Source organism: Aegilops tauschii, chromosome 3, assembly GCF_002575655.3.
Source record: "Aegilops tauschii subsp. strangulata cultivar AL8/78 chromosome 3, Aet v6.0, whole genome shotgun sequence".
Taxonomy (NCBI): Eukaryota; Viridiplantae; Streptophyta; class Magnoliopsida; order Poales; family Poaceae; genus Aegilops; species Aegilops tauschii.
Window position 1 is genome coordinate 391,747,788 of NC_053037.3, and position 18,480 is coordinate 391,766,267.

General features: G+C 44.4%; 1 protein-coding gene and 1 non-coding gene across 2 annotated transcripts; one reads left to right on the top strand and one right to left on the bottom strand.

The window, feature by feature from the left end:
• Window positions 1-264: 264 nt before the first annotated feature.
• On the top strand, window positions 265-337 carry TRNAF-GAA (transfer RNA phenylalanine (anticodon GAA)). Its single transcript has one exon. It is a non-coding gene; the product is annotated as a tRNA-Phe (tRNA).
• A 338-nt stretch (window positions 338-675) lies between these two features.
• On the bottom strand, window positions 676-8,180 carry LOC109784400 (kinesin-like protein KIN-14C). The gene is made up of 22 exons (XM_020342992.4): window positions 7,874-8,180; window positions 7,324-7,478; window positions 7,140-7,247; window positions 6,234-6,441; window positions 5,774-5,871; window positions 5,607-5,690; window positions 5,415-5,492; window positions 5,243-5,335; window positions 5,136-5,165; window positions 4,431-4,772; window positions 4,271-4,352; window positions 4,063-4,158; window positions 3,807-3,986; window positions 3,606-3,712; window positions 3,050-3,225; window positions 2,793-2,957; window positions 2,444-2,697; window positions 2,205-2,368; window positions 1,685-1,841; window positions 1,480-1,594; window positions 1,162-1,268; window positions 676-1,006 (listed from the first exon to the last, which is right to left on the bottom strand). The coding sequence occupies exons 1-22, from the start codon at window positions 7,911-7,913 to the stop codon at window positions 927-929; spliced, it is 2,919 nt and encodes a 972-aa protein (XP_020198581.1). The 5' UTR covers window positions 7,914-8,180; the 3' UTR covers window positions 676-926.
• Between the last annotated feature and the right edge of the window lie 10,300 nt (window positions 8,181-18,480).

The window sequence follows — 18,480 nt, forward strand, 5'->3', positions numbered from 1 at the left end:
GCTGCGTGGCGCGAAGCGGCGAAAACCCTAACGATTGTTTCTGTCGTTAGCTTGGAGTGGTTGATCTTGTATCAGTGCCAGTAGTTGAGTACGCACGAGCAGCTAGCATATAACAATGGGTTGAAGTGTTTTGTTCCAACTAACTTTAGTCGTTACAGCATTGTTTGGTCCTTCTTTTATTAACAAAAAATCAACAATGTTGGCAACTCAGTCCGTGAGGTGCTGTATTGGTTAAATAATCTTGTTTGAACAGAAGCATCAACAGCGGGGATAGCTCAGTTGGGAGAGCGTCAGACTGAAGATCTGAAGGTCGCGTGTTCGATCCACGCTCACCGCAATCACTTTTTTTACCCCCCTTCTGCGCGTACGAAGATGTTTCTGGAAAGTCATTCCACAAAGCACAAAAGGAAAATATGTGGCGTTCTTTTTTCTGTTTTATTAAAGGCATACTCTTCAGTGATCAGCCCCTTTGTGCTACAACAGTTACCATAGCCAGTGCCAGAGACAGCACAGCACAGCTTGCACAACCGGTCTCCGGTGGCAAAAGCGGCAGTAGGCCGGCCGGCCGCCACCACCTCCTCCTCGCATGACGCGGTGACAGATCCGGAGGCACATCGCGCCGCAGCATTTTGCATCAGGATGCATGCAGATGCAGGTTTTACAACAGGAGGCCAATAAACCCAAATACTCATCATATCTCATCACAGCGGCCAGCAAGCGTAGCTCGGCTGCTCATCATCCTTAGTTCAAATCATTCGGAGTTGTGTCACAGGTACATACATGGCTGCCTGCCCAGTGAAATCGATACATAAGGTACTACAACAATCCTAACCCGCGCCTTGTGCTACAGGTTTACAGGGCAACAACATTCAGTGTCTCGTGACAGATGCAAAGACACCACTGCAGCTGTCCATCATCGGCATCATCTACTGGACCACCCGTTTCTTCGGAGGCTTGATCGAAGAAGCCCCGGTCGGGACCTGGCTGGCTATCGAGTTCCGGCGACCTGGTTTACGAATACAGTAGCTCCAGTCAGTACAGTATTGAGATTCTGGTTTCATAATGTCAATATTTCTGGTTTATGAATTTTCTGGTTGATGCCAGGCACCAGTGGCCTAGCAAGCATATCATAGAGATGCCAGGTTGCCTGCGAATGCGTACCTATGGTCGTCGTCTTTGGAGCAGGTTCCTTTGGTTTTGGTCTCGAAGCCGCTGGCTGCCCATTCTTCGTCAGGAAAAACCTGGTCAGTCTTGATGGACCCTTCTGCCTGCAATTGTACAAAATGTTTGTTACACATCAGGCTGAGAGGCGTTTTCTGTGATGTGAGGCCAAAAGAACTGATGGGAAACCCTTTTGAGTTCAGAGTACGGTGTTTTAAGTTATCTTTTGTGGGGAAGTAAAATAAATTCCGGCGCTGGTGTGGTGCATGATGGTTTCATACGAGAGATAATAGGAAAGAAAGCAGAATGGGCACTTACATTCGATCTGCTGCTGATTCTGAAGCGCTGCCGACAGAATACTCGGTTTCACCTACCGAGCAACCATCGTCGGATGCATTATCTTCGTATTCAGTTTCACCTGATCCAATGGATCCTGCATATACATATTGGTGAGTGGGAAGCAAAGGTTATTTCTTGCCTCTGTTGACCGCTGTATAGTTTTGGGACTTCAGCGGTCTTTTACCTGATATTAGTTGGTTCTGTTGGCTTGCCGTAGAGGACTGTTTTAGCAAGCTACTGCCACTTTTATCTGTTAATGAACTGGGAGATTTGACTTTGTTGACTTGAAGCTGTTCGATTTCCATATCCTTTCGCGATATTGTGTCTTTCAAAGACGCAACCTGGATACAATGAGGATGACACTTGAGAAACCGATATAGAAAGAATATTCATGACTGAAAGTGGAAACTATATGATAAGAGTATACCGCAAAGCATCAGCAGACAATATTAATAAACAACAGGCTAAGATATATAAATGTATTCACTCCAGTTAGCTAGACAATTTATGTTTTTTTTTAGTCTCCCATTCAATAGTTAACTTTAGATTCCCCGCACACAAGGGTTTAACTTGAGGAGATACAACAAGGAAAATAGCATATAAAGTGGCCATATGAACTCTACATAAAGCTTGCTCACCAATGTTTACAGTTCAAATCAAAACAAGTAATTTGAAGTTCATCAGAGATGGAGGGCAAAAAATACCTGTTCTAGCAGATCTTTTATATCCTTGCCCTCTTTGTTGCTCCTTGCAGCACCTAACTCAACCCCAGAAACTCTTTCAGCAAATTTCAAAGTGCTTATGGTTTCTGAACATGATTCCACATCAGGGTTTATCTGAACAAACATTAGCGTCTTTGCTTGCCCACCTACATGAAAAGGTAAATTTTGTAAAAACAAGAAAATTTGTCCACATACATAATTACTGGCAACCTTATGTTTACCTAAAGAGCTCTGAAGAACTTGAGTCAGTTTGCTGTTTCTGTAGGGCACATGGGCATTCTTCTGGGCCAAAGCAAAGATGACATCTCCAAGGGCAGAAAGAGATTTGTTAATATGTTGTGCTTCCTTTAATCTATCTCCGGTTGCTTCAGATCGCTCTACTCTCTCACTCCCAGCAAGATCAATCAGATGTAGACATCCTCGAGAAGTAGATCCATTCTTCACGTCCAGACCTCTCACATGCACGGTTAAAATGCTGCATGCAAACAAAGCTTTTAGAACTGCTCTATTTGCTTGTCCTCTCACAAGATTTTTTTGGGATAACTTCACTTAGTAGTCAAATCTACATACCTATGGGACCTACTACTCCTTTCATTCAGCGCTGTTGATCCAACTGCTCTATTTGCTTGTCCAATTTCCATTAAGTCTAATACATCCGATGTTGATTTGACAGGAATTAAACTCGCATCGGGTACGACAAGTCCATTAGGTTGAGAAGTACTCCAAATACCGAGTGTTTCTTTATGTCAAGAATAACATGTTATACGAATAGCAGAACAAAGAAAGATATGATAACAGAAACAAAATAGATGTTTAATAAAGGATATCTCTTTTGTGCAATATCATTTGATAGAAGATCCCGGACTTGTTCATTGTATATCTCAACCATTTGCACTTCCACCTCATATGAGAAAGTGTTTCTCCTTTTTAACGAGATATCAAACAAGTCATTTAAAGCTCGATAGTTAACACCCCAATCTTCTTTTGATTTGCCGGGGCCGCTCTAAAACAAAAAATGGCGACACATACAGTTAGTAATAATTCGCTTGTATGGGTGGGTACACAAAACATGTACATCTGCAAAAGTTTGCTAAAAAATATACTAACATATGAAGTATACAAAAAGGACAAGAGTGCAACTTTACTGTTTGAGAAATAAGCTGTGCATATGGTCTCTTTTGTACAATGCACATTTGGTCCTGTCTTCACTCACAAAATTACTGTTGCACATATGTGATTTATTTTGGGGTTCAATTGAAATGCAAAGGTGTGACTTAAATCATGTGCTCTAACCCATACAAAGCACATTATTTCCTAATTAGCAATATCCCCAAGAAAGTATATTAATCAAGTTTGTTTTCCTGAACAAGTCAAAGATTATACCATTGTGTATGTTTTGCCAGATCCAGTTTGGCCGTATGCAAAAATGCACACATTGAATCCATCAAGAACAGATCTAATCAAAGGCTGGATATCGGAGAAAACTTCAGCTGTAAGTTATTACATAACTCGTTAATGATCAATATTCAAATATACACCAAAATAGTTGTTTTTGATCGATTACTTAGTTTAATGGATATATACCTTGAGAAACATGTGTATTAAAGATCTTGTTAAACTTGAACATCCGATAGCCATCCTTTCCTTGCTTGGAGGGGTTTGAAATGAGAATTTCACCATTCTCACCAATATAATCAACTGCGGTTGATTTTCCGTCTTGACCAGGAAGAAATGGTCTGACACGACAGTATACTCTTATATTACCTGATAAGAAGCAATATATTAACAAATTAGTTACAGTCGCAAAGTGTGCTCCAACAGTAAACAGCGCAAGAATTACCTTTTAGTTCTTGCACTTCATTAAATAACTTCTGATTTTCAGCAAGAACGCCATGGTAATTTTCAGCGGCATCCACCAAACCTTTTAGGTCAAGTCCTACACAATTATGAACTTTAAGACAAAGCAAACCAAAATAGTGAAGTAACAAAACACGATTTGTGGATAAGGACAATGCAAATACACACGTCATGAGCAATAGTCTACATACCGATGTTAGATATTTCATCCCTCCATTTCATTTGAAGGGCAAACATTTCCTGCTTAATTGACTGAGACGATATCCTTATATCCTGAAAGAGTTGAATAGTCAGAAAACTATAAACTAAAATCTGAAAGAACTTAATAACACAAAGATACACTACACTAACCTTAATAGACAGTTTTTGGTTATCCATAAAACTTCGAAAAGTATTTGCCTTCTTGCTCCAGAGTTGCGATTGTAGTTCAGAAGCAGTTTCAACTTCTTCAACTCTCTTTTTCGATTGCGTAAGAAGAAACTCTGCCTCCTTAGCTCTTAGAGTCAAGTGTTCCTCCATTTGGCTTGTTTTTTCTTCCATCTGCTCCCTGTATTCTTCGAACATCCTACTCATGACTTGAATTTCCTGCTGAAGGTTAGTAACTGTATTCTCTGCATTTTCCTTTTCACGCATCAGCCGGACCATGTCTTGCTCGCCTATCTTTCTTCTCTCATCAATTTTTGACTTCTCTACCTATAAGAAAAACACATGTGTACTATTTTTATCACAATTAGTTGACACTGCATATGCATACAGTACATAACTAATATGTAACTTCAAATTTATATAGTCCAAAATAGAGTTTCCAGCATTTCTAAAAAATAAAAGTTTTCTAGATAGCAAAGCAAGAAAATGCATTGGACAGGGATAGGGGTGCGTTGAAGTTAGCTATCCATGTGCCAGAACCATGACTTGGTTTCGATATCTTATGGGTTTCAACTCTAGCCTACCCCAACTAGTTTGGGACTGATAGGCTTTGTTGTTGTTGTAAAAGCAAGTAAAATACATGAAAAAATACATGAGACTAATAGAAATATATGAGGATTTATTGAATACCTTAACTAGCTCAAGACGGTTTATTGCCATCTGAAAAGATAAGCACGTGTTGTCAGTATTACAGCGCCTTGTAGACATTTTCTAACCATCGATAATTTCAGGCTTACCTCGTTTTCTTCATTTGTTCCATTTACTAATGTCTCGAGTGCTTTAATTTTTGAACGGTACTTATCCTCGCGTGTTTTGATGATGCTATTTTGCTGAAAAATAAGTTACCATCTGATTAAGGAATTCAATTCACATGGAAAAGGGGCAATTCGAAACAAACTGTATCCTTACATTTCTAATGTGTTCTGCTTGAATAGAAATGCGGTGCTCAATCTCTTGAACAACGTTCCTTAGTAAATAAACAACTCGCTGGGACAAGTAGGAAAAAGTTAGTCATCAATAACGAAGGATAAAAGAAATAAACATTAGTGTTCCATAAAATTCATTTATTCAAAGTCACCAGAACTAGGCAAGTAGGCATACATGTGGTATTTCTCCTCTTTTTCTCTCAATACTTTCATCCAGAATGCCGTTAACAACTCTAAGAAGTGATTGAGTAGGGGCATTCTGAAAAAAGATGGTTATCATTAGGAAAAGGGTGAGACAAATAAGTATTAAGTTGGTATGGAATGTGACACTAAAGATGTTACATCTAAACTGTTTGACTGGATCATCTCTGAAATCTTAGCAGCAGGAAGATCTGTGTATTGTCCGCGCTTAAATTGGAAAACCTCGTTGGCCTTCTGTCCTGCAAAGGATGGAAAACATAATCATCGATTAACACCCTAAGTCAAAATTGGAGGGGATAAGCAACAGAACCTGGAAGTTATAAATGTTACTTGCACCATATAACAACACGCGTAATCAACGTTACCAATATACAAAAGCCATGCTGAAGTAACAATGCTGGGTCATATAAATTTTCGTCACTGTGGCAATTTGTAGAACTCTACAATTCACAGGATGTGCTACATCTAGCCAATGCTAATCATCAGTGCTATGCAGCCAAATACTGAGTATTCTTGTTTGAACTTTCAAATAGAAAGTAATAGTGTTTGATGGTCCTGACATATGGCACTTCATGCAAGAGAATCGAGAAGATGGGCACACCTGAAAGAAGTGGACTTCTTTGTGGGGATTTAGCGTCCCAAAGACCCCTTCTTCTATCCTCTCCAGGAGATCTCCTTCCTGGTGTGGAAACTGGAGCCACAGGCCTTGAAGGAGTCTTAGCAGCATAGTTAGACATATTTTCACCCAATCCTGCTGACACATTATCTCTTAGAGCCAAGAGGCACTCTACTATAGACGACATTGATCCCTGTAATCATAGAACCGACAGGAGTTAATAAGGAAATATGAGAACATAAAAGGATATGGACAGGAACACAGAACTACAAATTCATTTGGCAGCTCAAAAGTGGATCTGAAGGTATCTAGCTTTATTGTATCTGCCTCTTAAGAACATCTGAACAGATCCGTAACCATAAGTGTTAGGAGTAAGCATCTGAGGAATGAGGCACATTCAGTCAATACTTTCAACGAACTTGCTTCCATTGTTCGACAGAATTCTACAGCAGCATATGAACATCTAACTAAGACCACTCTGGTTCCACATCAATAAATCCCTTCCAGCCTTACTAATAACAAGGGCAAAGTTAATTGGATGTCCCATATCATATAGGTGCAATTAAATCATCTATATGAATCGTAACCACACTACTGCTACTCTGTGTCTACAAGACTAGAATCCTTAATGCCAAAAAGGTCCAAGTAAGTACTCCCTCCGTTCGGAATTACTTGTCGCAGAAATGGATGTATCTAGACGTATTTTAGTTCTAGATACATCCATTTTCGAGACAAGTAATTCCGAACGGAGGGAGTAAGTAGTAAACACGAACTGCCCTAACATATTAGCCTGCAGCTTGACATGAGAAATAGCAGCATTCAGTTGGAACACATAATAGCATCATAATGATTCCAGTATATAACAGCTTCACGTGACAGGAGCAAGCTTACCTCCTCAAGATCCTTGACGCTGAATCCTGGTAGCCCCATCTCCGCGATAACAGAGAGGAACTTCTTCACATTTGACCGATGGTCTGATGCATAACCACCCCAAACCCCCTACAGAGGAAGCTATATCAGCACAGCAAGGGGAACAGACAGAAAGCATCCACCATCTCTGAGATCGATTGGCCACCTCCAGAACACCAGGCATGAGCTTGTCCGCAGTGTAGCACAGCGCCGTTCCGTCGATAAGGTACTCCCGCAGCTCCTCGTCTGAAGAATCCAGCGGCAAATCGAACTCCGGCAGCAGCCCGCCGAGCCAATCTATCACCTCCGCACGCCGGTCGTCTGGAAATGTTTGTATATCACCAAAACAAACAAAGCGTGAGAAATGGGTACCATGTGTCAAAATCGAAACCTTGAGCTCCCAAATTCAATTTTATACAGTAAGAAAACGACGGTATCCGGACAAAAATTAAGCAAAGCTGGGTGCTAAAGAGAAACAGGTGCGTCGTTTTGCACTGCCAAAATAGGAAACAAGAAACCTCAACGCCCCAAACACTGGGCCTGACCAGGAGCTCAACAAGAACTGAATCTCCCCAGTTCGAAGTTTCAGCAAACATACACACGAATGGTGCGTGAAAGAGGACTCTTTAAAGAACCAAGCTTTGAGCTCGGCAGCTTGAACTGAGCCATTCTCCCACAGCGAACAGAAAAGGGAAGGCTCAGATCGACGGGCTCACCCGCATGGAAGTCCTCGAACTGGCCACCGAAGGTCCCCATGCCTCACCGCCGGGACTGGAGCGTGCACGGGGCCGGAATGCCGGTCGATCCGGGGCCAGATCGAGCCCTCCGGCGGGGCAAGCGCCGGATTCGGACGAATCTGGCGGCCTGGAAGCAATGCGGGAGGTGGATCCGGAGCTCTGGGGGCTTTTGGTTTGGGTTTTCTTGCCGCTCCCCTCTCCCTTCTCCCCCTCGTGCTGGAATGTGCTTTGGTTTCAGCAGCTCATCCTCTGTTTTGTTCTTTTTCCTCGGTGTTTGTTTTTTTCGTGTGGAGCTTTTTCTTCGGTGGTTAGTTGGGGTTTGATTTCGATTTTGCGTGTGCGTTAAGGCCGCTCGGTGGTCAGTCCCTCGTGTAGGTAACTAGGTACTGTCTCTCTGATACGAAGATGAGGGATTCACGTGTTAGAAACTTTATGTGGTCATTAGGATTTACCGGGTGTTTGGCTGTCAATTCCGACGGCCTGAGTGGTGGTTTGGCTCTATTTTGGACGGCGTCTGTTGATGTCTCTCTCAAGGAGAGCAATGCTCGATGTATTGATGTTCTTGTTACTTCGGAGGCAGGCTCAACTTGGCGTGCTACCTTTGTGTACGGCGAACCGAGGAGAGAGGATAGGCCACAATTCTGGGAGTTGCTGAAACGTTTGAAAGCTCAATGGCAGGGTCCTTGGATTGTATGTGGGGATTTCAATGAGGTTCTATCCAAGGACGAGCATTGTGGTCCCCGGGACAGATCTGAAGCTCAGATTTCAGCCTTTCGTGATTGTCTCATAGACTGTGAGTTGATGGATTTGGGTTTCTCTGGGCCTAAGTTTACGTGGAATAATCGCCAAGACCCGAAGTGCCATGTGAAAGTCCGGCTTGATAGAGCAGTGGCCAATTCAGATTTTATAAGGTTGTGTGATGTATGCGCCGTTGAACATGTGATCACCACCTCCTCTGATCATTATGCTATCTTGATCGAGCTTGCCGGGCAGCCCACCCAGAGGGCACAACGACCAGTGCAACAAGGTTTTAAGTTCGAGGCTATGTGGTTGCGGGCAGCCGACTATAGAGAGCAGTTGGAACGTGCCTGGACTGAGGGGCGGAGTGGTGATTCTTCTCTGCAGGCGACATGGGACAATCTTCACCGTGTCGCTGGGGCCCTTAAGTCCTGGAGTCGTGACTCTTTTGGTTCTATCCGGCGTCAGATCAATAGACTAGAGCGACGACTTAAGTCCATCCGGTCTATGCCAATCACGGACTCATCTTTGGCAGAGGAAAGATCTATTGAGACTCAACTTTGTGAGTTATTTGAAAGAGAAGAAATCATGGCTCGTCAGTGTTCGAGAGTTGACTGGTTGCGGGAGGGGGATCGCAACACCGAGTTTTTCCATGCTCGAGCTGCTGCCCGTAAGAGGATCAACAAAATCCAGCGTTTGGTCCGTGATGATGGGTCCTTTTGTGATACTCAACCGGAGATTAAAGGTTTGGTGCAACAATTCTACGAGAAACTTTTCACATCTGAACCTTGTGATGATGCTGATGCAGTCCTGGATGCTATCCCTCAAAAGATTTCTCCTGAGATGAATGAGGATTTGAGTAAGCCCTACACCAATGAGGAAATCAGGGCTGCTCTATTCCAGATGGGTCCTACTAAAGCTCCTGGACCTGATGGCTTTCCAGCCCTCTTCTATCAGAATCATTGGGACTTCTTGGGAGAGGAGATTTGTCGAGCTGTGAGATGCTTTTTGGATGGAAGTTCAATTCCGGAGGGTTTTTGTGACTCAGTGATCGTCCTTATTCCTAAAGTGACACGACCCAAGCACCTGAAGAATTTCCGCCCAATTAGTCTATGTAATGTTCTTTACAAGATAGCCTCGAAGGTCTTGGCCAATCGTTTGAAGTTATTGCTCCCTGCTGTCATCTCTGAGTTTCAAAGTGCATTCGTGCCTGGAAGATTGATCACTGACAACTCTCTTATTGCTTATGAATCTCTTCACACCATCAGACATCAACGAGCTAAACAACCCTTCTTTGCCTTGAAGATTGACATGACGAAAGCCTATGACCGTGTTGAGTGGAGTTTTCTTCATGGTTGTCTCTCCAGACTTGGTTTTAACCCTGCGTGGATCAATTCAGTGATGAGGTGTGTCACCAATGTCCGCTATGCTGTAAGGGTTAATGGTGAGCTTACTGCACCTGTTGTTCCATCAAGAGGAATTCGTCAGGGTGATCCTATCAGCCCCTATTTGTTTCTGCTCTGCACCGAAGGACTGTCAAGTCTGTTACTCCAAAAGGAGAGTTGTGGCGAGCTACATGGCATTAGGAACGGTCGCTCCGGTCCTCCTATCTCACATCTCCTGTTTGCCGATGACAGTATCTTCTTTGCAAGATCTGATGCTCGTAGCGTGGCTGCTTTGAAGACTACTCTGGACCTATATTGCTCTGGTTCTGGTCAGTTAATTAACAAGGATAAGTCCTCTTTACTCTTTGGTCATGGCTGTTCGGAGACTGTTAAGCAAAGAGTGAAGGCGAGTCTTGGGATATCTAATGAAGCCTTCAATGACACATACCTTGGTATGCCTACCGAGGTTGGTAAATCCCCTACTAGTATCTTCAAGTTCTTGCCAGATAGAGCTTGGCGATGTGTTCATGGATGGTCTGATCGACCGGTCTCGAGAGCAGGGAAAGAAACAGTACTGAAATCTATCATTCAGGCGATCCCTACTTTCATCATGAGCTGCTTTGAACTTCCTAAGGCTATCTGCAGAATGTTCAGACAAATTATTGCAGATGAGTGGTGGGGCAGAGAGGAAGGGAAAAAGAAGATACACTGGAGATCATGGGACTGGCTCTCAACGCCCAAGTCGTTTGGCGGGATGGGTTTTCGGGATATGCACATCTTCAATTTGGCAATGCTGGGCAAACAAGGGTGGCGACTACTTACTGTTCCGGACTCCTTGTGTGCTCGTGTCTTAAAAGGCCGGTATTTCCCTCACACGGATTTCTGGAATGCACCGGCCCCGCGTTCGGCTTCTGCCACTTGGTGCAGCATTCTTGCTAGCCGTGACCTGCTCAAGAAGGGAGTTCAATGGGGAATTGGGGACGACTGCCAGGTTCACATTATTTCTGACCACTGGATCCCATCATCTCCACCTTGTGTTCTTCAGCCGCTCTCTCCTATTCCTGTTAATGCTAAAGTTAAGTGCCTTATGGATGAGGAAAGCGGGTCCTGGAATGAAGCAACGGTGCGTGCCTTCTTTCGGAACGACGTCGCATGCGAGATTCTTCGGATCCCTATCTACAAGCATGGTGAGGATTTTGTTCGATGGCCATTCACAAGATTCGGAGAATACACGGTGCGATCAGCCTACAATTTGGCTCGGTCTGCACTCTTCCTGGAGTCTCATAGTAACAAAGGAATGGGTTTGAGTTCCAATTTTTCTTCCCAGGAAAAGGATTGGAGATTGTTATGGTCTATCAAAGCACCGGGCAAGATGAAAGTCGTCTTATGGCGCTTTGCGCAGGATTGTTTACCATCGGGGGAACAACTTAAACGCCGCCAGGTACCCAACTCTGAACACTGCTGCTTTTGTGCTCGGTCTGAATCTGTTGAGCATGCTCTGCTGTTTTGCCCACATGCCAGGGACGTGTGGGATATCGTCAAAGAGGAATATAATTTCAGCCTGCACCATGGCACTTTTCTGTCTCCAAGGCAATGGATTTTTGACTTCTTGGCAAGGTCGTCTGATCAGGTGCGTACTGTCCTGGTTGTGACCCTCTGGCATATTTGGGAGGCTCGAAATTTTACGAGAAACAATCCGGAGGCTCCCCATCCACGACGTACTGCTGCGAAGATCAAGGCTTATGTCGCCCTTATCCTGCAGCATCTTTTCCTTCCAGTATCTGAACACAGGCGTGAAACCAATGCGTCCAGCTCCAACTGGTCTCCGCCGCCGTCAGGTACCATTATGTTCTACTCAGACGCTGCAACTTTCTCAAGCCTGGATAAATCCGGCATTGGGGTCATCGGCAGGGTTGACGGAGGTCAATTCATGGTGGCCTGTAGCGAGCCTATTGCGGGTAGCTTGGAACCTGAAATGGCTGAGGCCATGGCTCTTCGACGCGCTGTTCTTTTGGCGCATGATGAACAAGTATCAGATGTTATCTTCGCCGCTGACTGTCTCTCACTTGTCCAAAGGATCAACTCGCCTATGAGGGACCGTTCTTCAATTGGAGTGGTGGTGGCTGATATCAAGTCTTTGTCTGAAGGTTTCTCTTCAGTGTCCTTCAAACACGTTCGTCGGCATTTAAATGTTCCTGCTCATGTGCTAGCTAAATCTTGTATGAACTCTTCTAGTCTTTGTGTGTTCCATTCTGTTCCGGATTGCATCCGGCAAACTCTGTGTAATGTTGTTCATTGATCTATAAAGCCGACGTTCTCTCAAAAAAAACTAGGTACTGTCTCTCGCGTCCGTTTAGTGTGATATTTTTTTTGGATCAACCGTTTAGTGTGATTTAACTAGGTTTACTTTTTTGGGGGGAATTAACTAGGTTTACTTATGGGGTTAACGGAAACATGGTCCTTTAATGAGCCTCCATTTTGAAAAGAACAATTAGGACGCACCTATAATTGCTTTTGGAGCTTGGGGGGGGGGGGGTAAACCCTATAAACTCTTGCAAAATTCTCAACAACACGAAAACTCTCGCAGAAAGAATCATACACGAACGGGCAATCACACCACGAGACCGAGATTTGTTCATGCTATTTGGCATGAATTCATACGTTCAACATTTGAATGGTCTCTGTCCGGAGCCTCCAAGATTTCCATGGATAGTTAGTTGGTTGCATTATGTGCAGCCCGAACCCTCTAAGTGAGTGATTCAGTATATACAGGATCTGCATAAAATTGTTGCTCACGTTCAATGCCCTCGAGTGATAGCTATCTGGTAGCTCTGAGTCAGTTAGGTTTGTAATCAAAACCTCATTCGGGCCCTCCGAGTGACACTCGTCTGGACATTCTGAGAACATCCAATAGGAAATCCTAGGATCCCAGTATAGTGTTGACCCTTTGAATGGTGAGCGGTCAGATCCTCCGAGATGGGATTGGTGAACTACCCAAACCCTAAGTTTCATTTGGACCCTCCGGTATATTTCCTCCGAAGCCTCCAAGACTATATGGACAGGTCACTTTGTGCGTTCGGAACCACTGAGTACAATCTCTTCGAATCCTCTAAGGTCTATATCTTTTGTTACTAGATTGTCCTTATGTAACCCTCACATTCTAAAGCCCTGATTGAGGGAGTCCTGGACTAAGGGGTCCTCGGGCGTCCGACCTGTTGGACATGGGCCGGACTGATGGGTTGTGAAGATACAAGACCGAAGACTCTACCCGTGTCCGGATGGGACTCTCCTTGGCATGGAAGGCAAGCTAGGCGACCAAATATGAAGATTTCCTTCTTTGTAACCGACTTGATGTAACCATAGATCCCTCCGGTGTCTATATAAACCGGAGGGCCTAGTCCGGATCAGAGAGATACAATCATAGTCATACAGGCTAGACTTCTAGGGTTTTAGCCATTATGATCTCGTGGTAGATCAACTCTTGTAAACACTCATATTCATCAAGATCAATCAAGCAGGAAGTAGGGTATTACCTCCATAGAGAGGGCCTGAACCTGGGTAAACATTGTGTCCCCCGCCTCCTGTTACCATTAGCCTTAGACGCACAGTTCGGGACCCCCTACCCGAGATCCGCCGGTTTTGACACCGACATTGGTGCTTTCATTGAGAGTTTCTCTGTGCCGTCATCAAGAGGTTTGATGGCTCCTTCGATCATCTACAATGATGCTGTCCAAGGGGGAGTCATCTTCCCCGGACAGATCTTCGTATTCGGCGGCTTTGCACTGCGGGCCAACTCGCTTGGCCATCTGAAGCAGATCGAAAGCTACGCCCCTGGCCATCAGGTCAGATTTGGGAGCTTGAATTACGTCGCGGACATCCGCGGAGACTTGATCCTCGACGGATTCGAGACCGCGGCAGCCGCTCCCCGCCACCACGATGAACATGACGTAAATCTGTCATCGGACCACACCCAGGAGATAGCACCTGTAACTGCTCTGGCCTTAGATCCGGAGCAGATCGTGTCGTCCGACGACGGGAAGCTCAACCCTGCCATGGATGTCGCAGTCCCCGCGGCGTCGGAGCCGCACACAGACCCAACCTCGAGTGGAGCCTGTGTCATCGGAGCCCCGGACTCGTCTCCGACCACAGATTCCGAATTACGCGCGTCCACATGCGTCGAGCTCCATCGGTCATCGATCTCGAATTCAGATCCGCGGACATCTTCCGGCACTCGCCCTTGGGCGATGTGCTAAACTCATTAAAAAGTCTATCCTTAGCGGGGGGACTCACAGCCGAATTATATCCGGTTCGAACTGGAGGCTGATGACGGAGAGTTTCGTTTCCCACCCACCGCCCACTTCAAAGCCACTGTCGAGGACTTAACCGACACGCTTGATTATGGCTCTGAAGACATCGACGACATGGATGATGATGCAAGAGAAGAAGAGGCCCAAAATCCGTCGTTTACCAGACATTGGACGGCCACTTCCTCGTACGACGTATACATGGTGGATACACCAAAAGAGAATAGTGGCGATGACAAGGAAGATCCAGTTGAGCTCCTGGGACACAACTGTTGGGGAATGTAGTAATTTCAAAAAAATTCCTACGCACACACAGGATCATGGTGATGCATAGCAATGAGAGGGGAGAGTGTTGTCCACATACCCTAATAGACCGAAAGCGGAAGCGTTAGCACAACGCGGTTGATGTAGTCGTATGTCTTCATGATCCGACCGATCAAGTACCGAACGCACGACACCTCCGAGTTCAGCACACGTTCAACTCGATGACGTCCCTCGAACTCCGATCCAGCCGAGCTTTGAGGGAGAGTTCCGTCAGCACGACGGCGTGGTGACGACGATGATGTTCTACCGACGCAGGGCTTCGCCTAAGCACCGCTACGATATGACCGAGGTGGATTATGGTGGAGGGGGGCACCGCACACGGCTAAGAGATCCAAGGGATCAATTGTTGTCTCTCCAAGGGTGCCCCCTCCCCGTATATAAAGGAGTGAAGGAGGGGGAGGGCCGGCCCTCTCTATGGCGCGCCCTAGGAGGAGTCCTACTCTCACCGGGAGTAGGATTCCCCCCTTTCCAAGTAGTAGGAGTAGGAGTCAAGGAAAGGGGAGAGAGAAGAGAAGGAACGAGGGGGCGCAGCCCCTCCCCTTAATCCAATTCGGACTAGGCCTTGGGGGGGCGCGCAGCCTCTCCTCTCTCTTTCCCCTAAAGCACAATAAGGCCCATATACTCCCCGGCGAATTCCCGTAACTCTCCGGTACTCCGAAAAATATCCGAACCACTCGGAACCTTTCCGATGTCCGAATATAGTCGTCCAATATATCGATCTTTACGTCTCGACCATTTCGAGACTCCTCGTCATGTCCCCGATCTCATCCGGGACTCCGAACTACCTTCGGTACATCAAAACACATAAACTGATAATATAACCGTCATCGAACTTTAAGCATGCAGACCCTACGGGTTCGAGAACAATGTAGACATGACCGAGACACGTCTCCGGTCAATAACCAATAGCGGAACCTGGATGCTCATATTGGCTCCCACATATTCTACGAAGATCTTTATCGGTCAAACCGCATAACAATATACGTTGTTCCCTTTGTCATCGGTATGTTACTTGCCCGAGATTCGATCGTCGGTATCTCAATACCTAGTTCAATTTCGTTACCGGCAAGTCTCTTTACTCGTTCCGTAATACATCATCCCGCAACTAACTCATTAGTTGCAATGCTTTCAAGGCTTATAGTGATGTGCATTACCAAGTGGGCCCAGAGATACCTCTCCGACAATCGGAGTGACAAATCCTAATCTTGAAATACGCCAACCCAACAAGTACCTTTGGAGACACCTGTAGATAACCTTTATAATCACCCAGTTACGTTGTGACGTTTGGTAGCACACAAAGTGTTCCTCCGGTAAACGGGAGTTGCATAATCTCATAGTCATAGGAACATGTATAAGTCATGAAGAAAGCAATAGCAACATACTAAACGATCGAGTGCTAAGCTAACGGAATGGGTCAAGTCAATCACATCATTCTCCTAATGATGTGATCCCGTTAATCAAATGACAACTCATGTCTATGGCTAGGAAACATAACCATCTTTGATCAACGAGCTAGTCAAGTAGAGGCATACTAGTGACACTCTGTTTGTCTATGTATTCACACATGTATCATGTTTCCGGTTAATACAACTCTAGCATGAATAATAAACATTTATCATGAAATAAGGAAATAAATAATAACTTTATTATTGCCTCTAGGGCATATTTCCTTCAGTCTCCCACTTGCACTATAGTCAATAAGCTAGTTCACATCACCATGTGATTTAACACCAATAGTTCACATCACCATGTGATTAACACCCATAGTTCACATCGTCATGTGACCAGTACCCAAAGGGTTTACTAGAGTCAATAATCTAGTTCACATCGCTACGTGATTAACACCCAAAGAGTACTAAGGTGTGATCATGTTTTGCTTGTGAGAGAAGTTTAGTCAACGGGTCTGTCACATTCAGATCTGTATGTATTTTGCAAATTTCTATGTCAACAATGCTCTGTACGGAGCTACTCTAGCTAATTGCTCCCACTTTCAATATGTATCCAGATTGAGACTTAGAGTCATCTGGATCAGTGTCAAAACTTGCATCGACGTAACCCTTTACGACGAACCTTTTTGTCACCTCCATAATCGAGAAACATATCCTTATTCCACCAAGGATAATTTTGACCGATGTCCAGTGATCTACTCCTAGATCACTATTGTACTCCCTTGCCAAAATCAGTGTAGGGTATACAATAGATCTGGTACACAGCATGGCATACTTTATAGAACCTATGGCCGAGGCATAGGGAATGACTTTCATTCTCTTTCAATCTTCTGCCGTGGTCGGGCTTTGAGTCTTACTCAATTTCACACCTTGTAACGCAGGCAAGAACTCTTTCTTTGACTGTTCCATTTTGAACTACTTCAAAATTTTGTCAAGGTATGTACTCATTGAAAAAACTTATCAAGCGTCTTGAGCTATCTCTATAGATCTTGATGCTCAATATGTAAGCAGCTTCATCGAGGTCTTTCTTTGAAAAATTCCTTTCAAACACTCCTTTATGCTTTGCAGAATAATTCTACATTATTTCCGATCAACAATATGTCATTCACATATACTTATCAGAAATGTTGTAGTGCTCCCACTCACTTTCTTGTAAATACAGGCTTCACCGCAAGTCTGTATAAAACTATATGCTTTGATCAACTTATCAAAGTGTATATTCCAACTCCGAGATGCTTGCACCAGTCCATAGATGGATTGCTGGAGCTTGCATATTTTGTTAGCACCTTTAGGATTGACAAAACCTTCTGGTTGCATCATATACAACTCTTCTTTAATAAATCCATTAAGGAAAGCAGTTTTGTTTATCCATTTGCCAGATTTCATAAATTGCGGTAATTGCTAACATGATTCGGACAGACTTAAGCATAGATACGAGTGAGAAACTCTCATCGTAGTCAACACCTTTAACTTGTCGAAAACCTTTTGCGACAATTCTAGCTTTGTAGATAGTAACACTACTATCAGCGTCCGTCTTCCTCTTGAAGATCCATTTATTTTCTATGGCTTGCTGATCATCGGGCAAGTCAACCAAAGTCCACACTTTGTTCACATACATGGATCCCATCTCAGATTTCATGGTCTCAAGCCATTTCGCGGAATCTGGGCTCATTATCGCTTCCTCATAGTTCGTAGGTTTGTCATGGTCAAGTAACATGACCTCCAGAACAGGATTACCGTACCACTCTGGTGCGAATCTCACTCTGGTTGACCTACGAGGTTTGGTTTTACATGATCATCATCATTAGCTTCCTCACCAATTGGTGTAGGAGTCATAGGAACAAATTTCTGTGATGAACTACTTTCCAATAAGGGAGCAGGTACAGTTACCTCATCAAGTTCTACTTTCCTCCCACTCACTTCTTTCGAGAGAAACTCCTTCTCTAGAAAGGATCCAAATTTAGCAACAAAAGTCTTGCCTTCAGATCTGTGATAGAAGGTGTACCCAACAGTTTCCTTTGGGTATCCTATGAAGACACATTTCTCCGATTTGGGTTCGAGCTTATCAGGTTGAAGCTTTTTCACATAAGCATTGCAGCCCCAAACTTTAAGAAACGACAACTTTTGGTTTCTTGCCAAACCAAAGTTCATAAGGTGTCGTCTCAACGGATTTAGATGGTGCCCTGTTTAACGTGAATGCAGCTGTCTCTAATGCATAACCCCAAAACGATAGTGGTAAATCGGTAAGAGACATCATAGATTGCACCATATCTAATAAAGTACGGTTACGATGTTCGGACACACCATTACGCTGTGGTGTTCCAGGTGGCGTGAGTTGCGAAACTATTCCGCATTGTTTCAAATGAGGACCAAACTCGTAACACAAA

What these genes read in the sequence shown, in the direction of transcription:
- LOC109784400 (XM_020342992.4), bottom strand. Translation starts at nt 7,913, where the DNA reads ATGGGGACCTTCGGTGGCCAGTTCGAGGACTTCCATGCGG. An exon ending in AAGCAGAACACATTAGAAAT is followed by an intron (nt 5,336 to 5,414) that starts GTAAGGATACAG and finishes CTTATTTTTCAG; the next exon opens with CAAAATAGCATCATCAAAAC. An exon ending in GGATGAAATATCTAACATCG is followed by an intron (nt 4,159 to 4,270) that starts GTATGTAGACTA and finishes ATAATTGTGTAG; the next exon opens with GACTTGACCTAAAAGGTTTG.